Consider the following 12,790-nt stretch of genomic DNA (forward strand, 5'->3'; position numbering starts at 1 on the left):
ACTCGTGAAGAAAGCGCCCTATACCTCAGCTTATTCAACTGCAACTCGGCGAGGCTGACAGAACCACTTCATGGGGTTACTGTAAATCCAAAAGGAATTATTCCGTGTTTAGCCGCGATCCAGGTGCCACCTAGGGACAACCTCTGAGGCTCCCTGGAACGCCTGGGTCGGGGCCGCGTGGGGACACGGGGATCCCTGGGGCACCGACGAGGCCGCCAGCCCCCGGCCTCCTCTGATCTGACGTCTCTCCCCCCGGGAGGTGAGCAGCTCCGACCTCCGCGCTGGCTGCCCGCACCCTCCCGTGCCCCCTCTGGGGCCAAAGTCGCTGAGGACACGCCCCCAAAGCCCCGACCGCGCCCCGGAGCCAGGAAACGGGGCGGGGAAGCCCGCGTCGCGTTTGACGTCATGGCGCACGCAGCGGCACGCATGCGCGTTGGGGCAAAAGGCCGGATCGTGGCGCGGGGCGAGAGGCAGCATGGCGGCTGAGCGCAAGACCAGGCTGTCCAAGAATCTGCTGCGCATGAAGGTGCGGGGTGGAGGTGGCGGGCGCACGCGGGCACCGCGGGGGCTGCGGGGGGCCTCCTTCCGCGTTCATGCTTTCACGCAGCGCTCGCTCCGCGTCAGGCGTAACTGGGCTATGAATTAGGAGAGCCAGACACGTCTGCAGGCAGTTAGGATCCAGTGAGCTGCCCTCACCGTGGAGCGCGGAGCTGTGGGACCCTACTTGGGCTTGGGTTTTGGGAAGTGGCGCTAGGAAGAGACTGAAGGATAAGTGGGGCCGGGGGACACCGGCCTAAGCTGAGGGAAAGGGGTGTTAACAATCTAAAAAGGGGTTAAAAAAAAAATAAACCAAGCATGGAGCTTTCCAAAAACTAAAGACAATTCAGTATGGCTGGAAAGAAAGCAGCAGGAAATGAGGTTGGAAAAGTAGGCCGTGGACACAACAAGCAGGGCCTTTTAGGCCAGATGAAGGATGGTTATCCTTTAAGAGCCATGCAAAGCTATAGAGCACCGAGATCAGTCATTTGCTCTACATTGTACTTTCACTTTGCTTTTAACTTTACTTTGATCTTGCCGCCTCTGAAGAATGCGTGGGTGGAAGGAAGGCCGAACCGTGGGCAAATTTGGCGTCCGAAAGCCATTTAGAAGTTCTGATGGTCCGAGTGTGGCTTGATGGTGACCTTCATAAAAACAGTGGTGGTGCAAATGGAGAGAATTTTGGTTATCTCACCCACCTTAAAATTGTTTTTTAAGATTTGAGATTGAAATCAATTTAACTGTAATTTCAAAGTGGGGAGAAAAGACAAAAGTAGATACAATGTGTACAGAAATTAAGACAGGGAAAACTGCCAAGACTTAAAACATAAAAAAACATATTAAAAATACAAATATTTATAATCCTTACTGTGTCTCTGTTCTAAGTATTTTGCATGTATTCAACCATTTAACCCCATAATAACTTCAGGTGAATTGGGTTATTGTCTCTTTTTTACAGTAGAGATCAAAGTGGAAGAATCAAGTGTTTTGATTTTTCAGCAGCTCTAGATTGAGGAAATTAGTTGCTGACACTGGTTTTGTTTGATTTTGCTTTTGCAGTTCATGCAAAGGGGATTGGACTCAGAAATCAAGAAACAACTAGAGGAGGAGGAGAAGAAAATCATTAGTGAAGAGCACTGGTACTTGGATTTGCCAGAACTTAAAGAGAAAGAGTAAGTTTGTTAGGATTTAGATGGTAATACTTTAGGCCAGGGGTTCAATGAGCTTGAATTGAAATTCAAAAAAAAATTCTTGTGGGAAGATGTGATATATTTATTAACTAATACACAGTGTAGTGTGGATTTAGTAAAAGGGATCCATGGTTTTCACCCTGTTGGCAAAGGGGTCCATTGAACAAAAAAGCTTAAGAACCCCTGCTTTAGACATTCAGAGGGAAATCCCTGTAAATTTAACCCATCGTTGCAGTGACATAAAGCCCATAAATAGTATTATCCTGTTTCTTGAGTTAGCATTGCAGGTAGTTTTCTGAGAATTCTGAACCTATAAAAGTTATACTTGGACTTATATTGGCCCTCGTGATCATTTACAGCATTCTCCTTTTTTGTACATTGAAGAAAAGAATCTAGCCCATACGTCTCTGGTAAAAGCCGTGGCTTTTCATGAAATGTCCCGTTTTGGTTTTTTTTATATCTACCTTTGTCTTTTCTCTCCCACTTCTGTTAACTTCCAAAGATTAGGCATGAACTTCAGGCATCCCCAGTTTTGTTTCATTAACTGAAGGTTCTTCATTAGGTGGAGCTTATTAAGGCAGGTCAGGGGGTTTTTTGTTAGTTTTTTCCTTTTTTTAAAAAATTGTTGCTACTTTTAATATTAATCATATTAGCCAGCATTTACTGAGATTATTGTTTGGGCCAGGAACTGGACTGAGCACTTTATATCTCTTAATTGTCTGCTCCTCCTAGTAGCCTTGAGAGCGGGCTATTGACCGTGAAGTTCATTTTATAGTTGAGGAAACTGAAGCCAAGAAGGGTGACCTGTTTAAAGTCCCCCAGCTAGTCAGTGCTGAAGCTGCGATGACACACTTGGCCATTTCTTTTTTAAGATTTTATTTTTTATTTTATTTCTCTCCCCTCCCCGCCACCCCAGTTGTCTGCTCTCTGTGTCCATTCACTGTGTGTTCTTCTGTGACTGCTTCTATCCTTATCAGTGGCACTGGGAATCTGTGTTTCTTTTTGTTGCATCAGCTCTCCGTGAGTGTGGCGCCATTCTTGGGCAGGCTGCACTTTTTTTTCCCATGCTGGGCAGCTCTCCTTGCGCGTGGGGCTCCCCTACACGGGGGACACCCCTGCGTGGCAGGGCACTCCTTGTGCGCATCAGCACTGCACGTGGGCCAGCTCCACACGGGTCATGAAGGCCCGGGCTTTGAACCGCGGACCTCCCATGTGGTAGGTGGACGCCCTATCCATTGGTCCAAGTTCGCTTCCCCATTTCTTTTCTAAGCTTGTTTGGTGCTTGGTAAATAATTTCAGAGGAAGGAATGGTGGATTATATTATCCATTAATTTAATGATATTCTTCTGAAGCTGTTTATCATGTCTCCCTGATACTTTTCACAAGTTAGTAAGCTCTGTGGGAGGATCATTTTACTTCCAAGTGACTGAAGGTACTCCTCAGTGTCTTCAGACATATGTTTTTCCTTTTGATACCTCATATTTTGGGATTTTTTTTAAACATGCTGTATTCTCTTGTTCCTTGGCTGAACCTCTCTGGATCAGATATCTTCTAAAATATAAACTATGTCCCATTGGAAGGGGTGGAAGGAAGGTGCTGTCTTCTCCCCATTCATTTCCCAGAATGAAGTAAGGTGCTAGGAGGAGGAGGAGGAGGAGGAAGATAATATTGGAGATGGGGAAGGGGGTGGCAGGAAGAGACAGTTCCTGGTTAGGAGCTATCATTTGTTTGTACCTTGTCTAAACTTGCACAAAGTATTCCAGGTGTCTTGTTAATTGTTTGGATTGAAACCACCCTGTGGCTTGTGTGATGGGAATAATGATCACTCCAGGTCTGGAGGATAAGGGCAGCAGGTGGAAACTGGCCGTGGGTAGAGAGCCATCTGAAAGAGCCAGTACCTTCATGTGAGGGCAAGCCAGTCTGAGGTAATCCCCTAGAAAGACAGCCAGGTACCAGAAGGTCTTCCTTCCCACTTTCACCCCTATACACACACATCTTCTGCTAGTGTTAGATTATGAACCCAACTGGAAGCCAAGGGCAAAGGAGCCCTTTGATATATTCCTTTCAGATCTGCCTCCCAGATCATAGAGCAGGAGAAAAGGGGGAAGTGGATCTTGAGGGGTAAATGAAAGATGTGCCCTCAGACTATGCATTGTGTTTTGATACTCCATCCAAATGGGGAGCATTGGAGTAAAGCGGAAAATTAGGAGCATGGGCTCTGGAACAGACAGTGGTGGGGTTGATGCTGTGTTACTGTGTGACTACAGACAAATTACCTAGCCTGTCTTTTGTAGATTGGGTATGATAGTACATTCTGAGAAATAAATTAGGTAATATATGTAAAGCAATTACAATGCTAGGCATAAAGCATTGTAAATGTTGGCAGTACTATGTCTACATATTACCAAATTCAGCCCATTGCTTTTTGTTCATTGGTGTTTGTGAATATTTCCTTACTTGTGTCATCTGAACTATTCCAGAGATTATTGTATGTGAAATTAGATACTTAAATGTATGTCCTCTGAAAATCAGGAGATTGCCATTTTTAAAGTCAGCTGTTTGAGATTGTAATTAAGTGATGACGATTAGGGCTCTTCGGTGTTGCACTTCCTCCCAAGGGGCACCCGTAGCCAGTGATGAGGTTCTCGTGGGGTAGGAGGGCCTGGCGGCTTTGCCTAAATTTGGAACAACTGAAGGGCTTTCCTAACTCCTGAGCTCCTTGGAGGTGGCTGAGGCCTTAGGTTAAGCACTTTACAGGCCAACTTCTCCCTCTGTCCAGTCCTGCCTTCCTCATTTCCAAATGGGCATCTCTCAAAGAGTGCTCCCCAGTAAAACTGCTGCACTCAACTCTGTCCCAGAGTCTCCATGGAATCTGATATAAGACACTTAGTATAAATTCCAGAGAGTAGAATTCACCAGATCAGATGTTTTGCTCTGTCATTGCCATATTGTTTTTCTCCAAAGGATGTACCAGGATAAGAGTATGTTATTAAAACCATTTAATTACTCCTTTGCCATAGATGTTGCTTAAAAGGTATTTTTAGCTGCTGTTCTTCTTGTGCTTGAATTTTTTTTTTAAGATTTTTTATTTATTTCTCTTCCCTTCCCCCCCACCCCCAGTTGTCTGCTCTCTGTCCATTCGCTGTGTGTTCTTCTGTGACAGCTTCTGTTCTTATCATCAGCACCAAGAATCTGTTACATTTTGTTGTGTCATCTTGTTGTGTCAGCTGTCCATGTGGGCGGCGCCATTCCTGGGTAAGCTGCACTTTCTTTCGCGCTGGGCGGCTCTCCTTACGGGGCGCACTCCTTGCACGTGGGGCTCCCCTGTTCGGGGGACACCCCTGCATGGCAGGGCACTCCTTGCGCGCATCAGCACTGTGCATGGACCAACTCCACACGGGTTTGAACCGCGGACCTCCCATGTGGTAGGTGGACGCCCTATCCATTGGGCCAAGTCCACTTCCCTTGTGCTTGAATTTTGTGGTCTGATGATTGTTAGGAACTGTGAGGGGGCCTGAAATTTTACCCTCCTTGCAATCTAACAAGTTAGCTGCCAGAGTTTCATGTGTGTTGGTAGAGACATGAGATTCTTGGGTCAGAGACAAAGGACTTACCACACAGCTCGGTAAGGAGCACATGAGCATCAAATTTCTGTCTTTTCTGTCTTGTGCCCCAAGTCCCATAGGGATGACTGGAGTGGTCCAAGTGGATGCTTCACACACAGTGGATTTGCATCACAGCAGAGCAATCCTGAGCTTAGTAAACCCAAATCTTTGATAATGTACTGCAAGCAACTTGTCCTTGGTCCCATTATCTTTAGTATACTGGACAGAAAACACATCTGCCCTTCTCTGTAGAGGGAGACATTGTCTTTCAAAGCTGTTCACTATACAAACATTCTAGAAAAGAAAATCTGAAAGGTGCAATTTGTACCTCCCAAGTTACATAGAAATGCAAGAAAACCATGGAGAATTGTTTCACAACAAGGACCTTTTTTGCTTCATTTGCCAGGCATATTATTTATCATTTTAGGCAAAATTTTTCCCCTAAGAAATAATTGTCCTCATCTATAAAATGAAGGGCTCAAAATAGGTGATTTCCTGGGTGTGTTTCAGCTCCCAAATTAATGAAAATGGAGAACTTAAATATTTACAGTGACATTTTGGAATATTTCACCTGTTTGTTAACTCTAATAAATTAACTTAATAATGTTCAAGTTACCGGACCCCAGGGTGCAGTGGAAACCCCAGGGTGCTCCTGCTCAGAACCCATGCCCAGCCCCTGGGAGTTGCTTCCTGCTCAGTCCATCTGCTTTAAGTGCGTGTGTAAGTGCTTATGTATTGTTGCTTTCCTGAAAGAGGTGATTCCCTTGGGAGATGGTGAGGCTTTTTTACTCTAAATGGGACAAGATGGAGCATTTGAGAGGAAATCCTAAGTTTTGGGAAAGGCTGAACAAAAAGTTGAAAAAGAGGGGCCTGGGGAGGCTTACGTAGCTCAGTGGTTGAATGCCTGCTTCCCATATAACGAGGTCCCGGGTTCAATCCCTAGTATCTCCTAAAAAAATAAAATAAAAAAAAAGTTGAGGAGCTTGTGTGCCTGAATTTAGGTTCCCTGAAGGAGAGGCTGTCCCAAATGGAGTGAGGTGCTAGAGTGTCAGTGAGAGTCGAACCTGAAGAGCAAGATTCACGGGGGGTCCAATATGCAGATCCCCAAATTCCTTTATATGTCTCCCCTCTGCCCCGCCCATATGTTCCAACCACCTCTCTGGCCCCAAACTTTAGTTTGTCCCTTCAGTTCAGTGAGGCTGGGCTCTGTTTGGGCTTCCTGGTCCCTGCTGCAGGATCTGGGGTTTACCTCTGGGTGGGAGGTTGGACTGTTCACAGGGCTCACGTCACTTAGTTTTCTTCTCTTAGTGACCACAGTCCTGCTTCTGTTTGCCCATTGTCTGAAAATAGTCTGTTACCAGTTGCTCCCTTAGGCCCAGCAGTAGAATAACTTGCTTTATTTTCATCCATTGTATAGTGAATCTTGTACTTGTTTACCATCTGGCACCACTGGCCAGAATGTAACCTTCCTGAGTGCAGAGGCCATTTTATTCATGGCTGTTTCCCTAGTTTCTAGAACAGTACCTGGCGCCTAGTTTGGTTTGATGAGTGTTTGCTGAGTGAGTGAATGAATGAATTTATCTCGATGAGAAATGGAGCCTACTTCCCACCAAAGAAGCTGTAAAACAGGGCTTCTTAACAAGGGGTCCCTGTGCTTGAGTTGAAATTCAAAAAAACATAACTCTTGGGGGGATTTGTTGGTACGGGTGTGATACATTAAATAATATACAGTATAGTGTGGACTTAGTAAGGGGTCTGTGGTTTTCACCTGACAGGCAAAGGGGTCCGTGGAACAAGAAAGGTTAAGAAGCCCTGCTATAAAGGCCAGATACTTGCTTTCCTGGCTGTGTTTGAGGCTTGTGGCTAGGCTGGATGCTGGGTCCTGCACTGCAGAGAATCCCTTTCAGAGGCTGAAACAGCCTCCCCTGCATCCTGTCTGAGGGGCCCCATGCTTGCCACGCCTCTGGTCTCCAGCCCTCTCCACAGCAGCATTGTTTTTTTCTGGGGTAGTTCTGTAGCATGAGTTTGATTTGGGTTTGACCACCTAGCCACCCTTATTCTGCCCATTTTCCAGCTCTGGACATTCACCTTTCCCAATGATTCTGTGAGGCACCGTGCCACCGTCCCTTCAGTAAATTCCTTCTCTGCTTAAACCATCCAGAGTTAGTCTTTGTTTACTACTAAGAACTCTAGCTGATACACTCTCTTCAGGTGCCCAGGGCTCTGGTTTCCCACAACAAATGGAAGATAGGCTCTTCTAGCCAGTAGCTTTTGCCTCCTATTGCCTTTGGCTGGCCAAATCAGATTTGCTTCTGACTCGAGTTAGAAATCTTACTGTATTTTCGTCTGATTCTACTAAGAACCATAAGATAGATTTTTTCATTTGAAGTCTTGACTTTTATATGCTGTGCTTTGTATTAAGTAGACATGCTATTAATATAAGTTTATATTTCCGTTTAGGAGTTTCATAATAGAAGAGCAGAGTTTTACACTATGCGAAGACCTTCTGTATGGAAGAATGTCATTCAGAGGATTTAATCCTGAAGTTGAGGTATTAAATTTAAATATTTTCCAATTGAATTAGTTCTAATAATAATTGGGTTTAGGTTCTTTCCCCATCAGGTACTATTTCTCCTCATTATATAGAAAATAAGTCTTGAAATATCACCATAGCTATTTAAAGAACTTGCAGGCTTTGCAGTCTAGTTTTATGGTAAAAATGGAGTAGATAATTTAATATAGCAAGTTTCAGCACCTGGCATTGCCACTTATTAGAATTTCAAGTTGGGGTCTTTTACAGGAATGTCAGGACTTTATTCATGTAATGCTATTATAAAAAATTATTTTCTGGCATCTTTAAATGTATCTTTTCTAATGGGAAAATACCCCTAAAATTCATGTCATTTTACTTTTAATGGACAGGTTTTAATCCAAGTTTGTAAATAAATTTTTAAATGGATTATTTGGGAAGTTGGTGTGAAAAGCAAATATTCGCCTGACAACTGAGCTGTTACTTTCCTGCCTCAGTCTTGTAGAGAAGCCCTGACCTTCATTTGACAGGTGTTTGTTAGAACTCTGGCTTATATGTTAAAAGCCATCCTCTCAGGTACTTGACCAACCAGATGGACATTTGTGGTGTTGCTTAATATAAATCTTTAGTTTAATCACATGAAGGAGAGGCTTGTCAACCTTGGCAGAATTGACAATCAGGGCCAGGAAATTTTTGATGGGGGGCTGTCCCAGGCGTTGTAGGATGAGGATTAGCACCACCTCTGGCCTAGCCCTCTGCCTACTAAATATCAGAAGTAATGCCCCAGCCTCCCAGTTGTGACAACCAAAAATGTGTCTGGACATTGCCAAATGTTCCCTGGGCACCCCTGTCCCCAAGATTTGAGGACCACTTTCTCTAAGGATGCCCATATTAGTTAAAACCACAGTTAATGAAGCAAATTGCCAAAATTTATTTTAAAATTTTATTTTGGTTTTCTTTTTCTTTTTTCCCTTTTGTGTTGGGGGAGGTGTTCATAATTAAGGTATTATATTTACTTGACCCAAAGTGAAGACTAAAAGTATATGTTCTTAATATATTCTTTTTTTGATTTGGCCTCCTTAAAGCTTTGGATTGGGAAGAGAAAGACAGTAGTAGACTAAAGAAAGAAAGGAGGAAGAAAAAAAAACACAGGATTTATGAGTTAGTATATGGTGCCCCAAGAGTAGGGTTGTAAATGATCAAACACACCAAAATAGGTCTCATACAGCAGGAGAAGGAGAGTCCATATGGCCTTCAGAATTATTAGAAATTGGCTTTAATTAGAAGAAATCATGATCACTTAAAAGCAGGGTGTATTTAGAGCACATACTTTTCATAATTGGTGAGTTTCTGGTGACTCCTGGTAAAGAGTTTATTTGGTGTATTTATTGTATACCTGTGAGTTCTGTCCACCTCTTCAGACGCTGGAAATGCAGAAGGGAACCAAAGTCTGCCCTCATGGAGTTTGTGTTCCTGAAGTTATTTTCTTTTCAGTCCTTTAAAAGTTGGGAAAATTGTTGAGACTCATTTCTTTTCTGCTTCTCTTCCTCCCTCTTCCCACCCCAATCTGCTTTAAAGAAGTTATTATACATTAAAAAAAAAAAGTCCAGATAACTGTCAGTTAAGAAGTAATGTGAACAAAAGAGAGAGAGGAGGCCCTGTGGCTCTTGGACATCATGCTAGACATGTTGCCCACCCTTAAGTTTGGGGGCTGAGGCCAACAGGTAGAAACTCCAGTATACAGAGCCAACCTTCCAGTTCTAACCCATAATTTGCTCTTGCCCGCCCATGCACCCAAAAAATGCATTTAACATTCCCGTTGGCTGTAGTCTGTAGTGCTTTTTCCATTTGGCTCAAAGAAGGGAACTTCAGGGCAAATCTGCAAGCATTCTCCTCACCCCCTGTTCTTAACTGGAGTGTGTTAGCAATGTACCTGCTTTAGTTATAGGTAACTAAGATAAGGTTTATAATCTAAAATGCAATTTCCATTTGTTAGCAGTAAATATAACTTAGCAGGGCTTTATCATTTTTTAATTCCGAGCTGATCTCTGTTAGTACAGTGTGATAATGAAGTAATTCATTGACTCCCTTATAAATTTTGGCTGGTCCTGTAGATTTTGTGGCTTCACTTTCTTTACTTTCAAATAAGCTTGTCAGCAGTTCCTTTGAAAAGCCTTAGTTGACATTGGTGTATTTTTCAGAAACTAATGCTTCAGATGAATGCTAAGAACAAAACAGAAGACATTGAAGATGAAACAGAGGAGCTTGACGTGTCTGATGAAGAAATGGCTAGAAGGTAACTGTTATCTGGAAAAAGCGTTTGTAAATGGGGCTCATGTGTGTGCATTCCTTTTCCCGCTGTCTGTGGTGCTCTTTAAAAGGGAGGATCACAACAGAAAGGCTATAACCTGCCTTCTTCATTGCTTGGAGTGAATTCAGGCTGGCAGTTGAGGGCTTTTTTCCAGTGCAACTTCCATACATGTTTTTAAAATGCTTATCTCAATTTAAAATAAAGCAAAAACAACAAAACATGAAGACTTTTCTTAAAGAAGTTCATAAAATTAGGTTTCTTGTGATCACAGTTTTTTCTTTTGTTACACATTTGGCTCAATCTTCTTGACAAAACTGCTTTTTTAAATTTCTGCTACATATCATCTTAACAGATATGAGACCTTGGTGGGAACAATTGGAAAAAAGTTTGCCAAGAAAAGAGACCGTGCCAATTATGAAGAAGATGAAAATGGAAGCATAAAACCAGTTAAAGTAAAGAAGATATTCTTAAAGCCTCAAGATTAAAATGAATGCCTTAAGATATGGTTCTGGATGTCTCATGAAAGTTATATTTTGGAACTCATTCCAATTGTGTCTCTATAGTTATTTATACTATAGTGTTTATTTGTGAAGACCTGTATAATTTTGGAAACATGCTGTTTTTTAAACAGATGTGTGATGGATGTTATACATCCTTTACTTAATAGTATTCATCAAGAATGGAGTTTTAGCCCTAATCTCCAAATGTACGTGTGTACATGGATGTCTCCTAAAGATTTTTTTGACCTCAGCTTTTAAAAATAAAGCTTTCTAATTACTGACTTGAATTAACTCAGATAAATTATCAGCGTTTAAATTGCCTTTATGTTTACTTTTTACTTTTAATTATTCAGGTTAAGACCAATTTATAAACAATTTGAAACCATGTATCTTGCGAGAATTTATTCTATGTAAATTCATTAGAGTGACCATGCCACTCAACTGAAGCATTTGCATGCTGTCCACATGATTGTCAGTTTATATTATAGTTATTTGCTTAAAGCCCTAAATTACTTTAAAATATCTATATATTATTCTGAAATAAACATGTTTTAGCATACTTTCTGTTTTCCTCTACTTTCAAATCATTGTAGTCCAGTTCAGTAGTCTTTTATCCAAACAGTAATTGAAAAAAACAGCCGTTAATTAAAAGTGACTATTTGGTTGAACCATAGAAATTGCCTTTTTTATGGGTTAAAAGTAGTTGAAAACAATCACTTTCTTATGGGACAGCCCAATAGAATTTACCATTGACCATTCCATCTGTCTATTCTAAATAGTAATAGGTATGAAAACAATGTGGATTTAAGTATGTGTGTAACTGTCTGGATATATGTACCTAGCTCTTTTTTTTAATTCCCCCCACACTCCTTGCCATTTGCGCTCACTGTCTGCTCTCTGGATCCGTCTTCTGTGTCTACTTGTCTTTTCTTTTAGGAGGCACTGGGAACCAATCCCAGGACCTTCCGACATGAGAGAGGCACTCAGTTGCTTGAGACACCTGAGCTCCCTGGTTCCTTGTGTCTCTTGGTGTCTTTCCTCTGTTTCTCCCTTTTGTTGCCTCATCTTGTTGCATCAGCTTTCTGTTTGGGCCACTTTGCTTTCATCAGGAGGCCCCAGGAATCAAACCCAGGACCTCCTCCATGATAGATGGGAGCCCAGTTGCTTGAGCTATATCCGCTTCCCCTAGCACTTAAGAAATTCTGATTTCATTTAATTTTGTTTCTGGCACCTAAATGGGTGAGGGGCAGCCATTTGTTCATTTCCCGCATGTATTCCAGTACTAATTTTCCTTATCAATGAAGGAATGTAGAGTAAAGAAGTCCAGGGAAGCAGGAAAAGAAAGATTAAAAATCAAAACATTACTCGACTGAATGCCTAGGCATTTTAGGCCATTTTGTTTTAATGATCGATGATTTTTATTTTTTGGGCCACAACATCAGAAATCCAAATTGTGTTTGGGGTGTTGTGAAGTTTTGGCAAAACAGAAAAACTCATACTACCGGGGGAAAAAAGCTAAATAAAAATGCTAACACTTATTGAACTCTTGACTTTATGTGAACACTAAGTGTTTCATATGAGTTTAGGAACATGTGCACAGTAATGCAAATTTTAAGTGGAAAAGATGGAATTTGAAGCTAGGCCAAGTTTCAGCAAATTACAAACCCAAGAGTTGGCTGCCAAATGTAAATAAAAGTTTTATTGGAACACAGTCGCACCCATTCATTTATGTATTGTCTGTGTCTGCTCTCTTATTACAGCTGCAGAGTTGGGTGGTTGGAACAGGCCATGTCATCTAAAGCCTGAAATATTTACCATCTCACCCTTTAGGAGAACAGTTGCCCACCCCTGACCTAAGCAAACTGCTTCCAGGGCCTGTGATAAAAAGAACTTCACTTTACTGCCTCCTGGTTTAATCACATTGTAAGGAAATCAAATTGGCATGCTTTGTACATGCAATAGCTCGATGCTAGAGATGGATTCATTTTTAAAACAATAGAAACACTGAGATTTACTGGTCAATTTGTTGTCCTGAACAGTGGTTCAATTAAGGCACAGCTCTGATGTGATCCTAGCTTCTAATCACTAATGTTGGCTTCCAGTTTTAATATCATGAA

General features: G+C 42.1%; 1 protein-coding gene across 1 annotated transcript; it reads left to right on the forward strand.

The window, feature by feature from the left end:
- Nucleotides 1–423: 423 nt before the first annotated feature.
- MPHOSPH6 (M-phase phosphoprotein 6) lies at nt 424–12,380 on the forward strand. The gene is made up of 5 exons (XM_004480937.4): nt 424–526; nt 1,597–1,709; nt 7,793–7,883; nt 10,064–10,158; nt 10,526–12,380. The coding sequence occupies exons 1-5, from the start codon at nt 476–478 to the stop codon at nt 10,656–10,658; spliced, it is 483 nt and encodes a 160-aa protein (XP_004480994.1). The 5' UTR covers nt 424–475; the 3' UTR covers nt 10,659–12,380.
- The last annotated feature ends 410 nt before the right edge of the window (nt 12,381–12,790 follow it).

This window comes from Dasypus novemcinctus, chromosome 18 (genome assembly GCF_030445035.2).
Source record: "Dasypus novemcinctus isolate mDasNov1 chromosome 18, mDasNov1.1.hap2, whole genome shotgun sequence".
Taxonomy (NCBI): domain Eukaryota; kingdom Metazoa; phylum Chordata; class Mammalia; order Cingulata; family Dasypodidae; genus Dasypus; species Dasypus novemcinctus.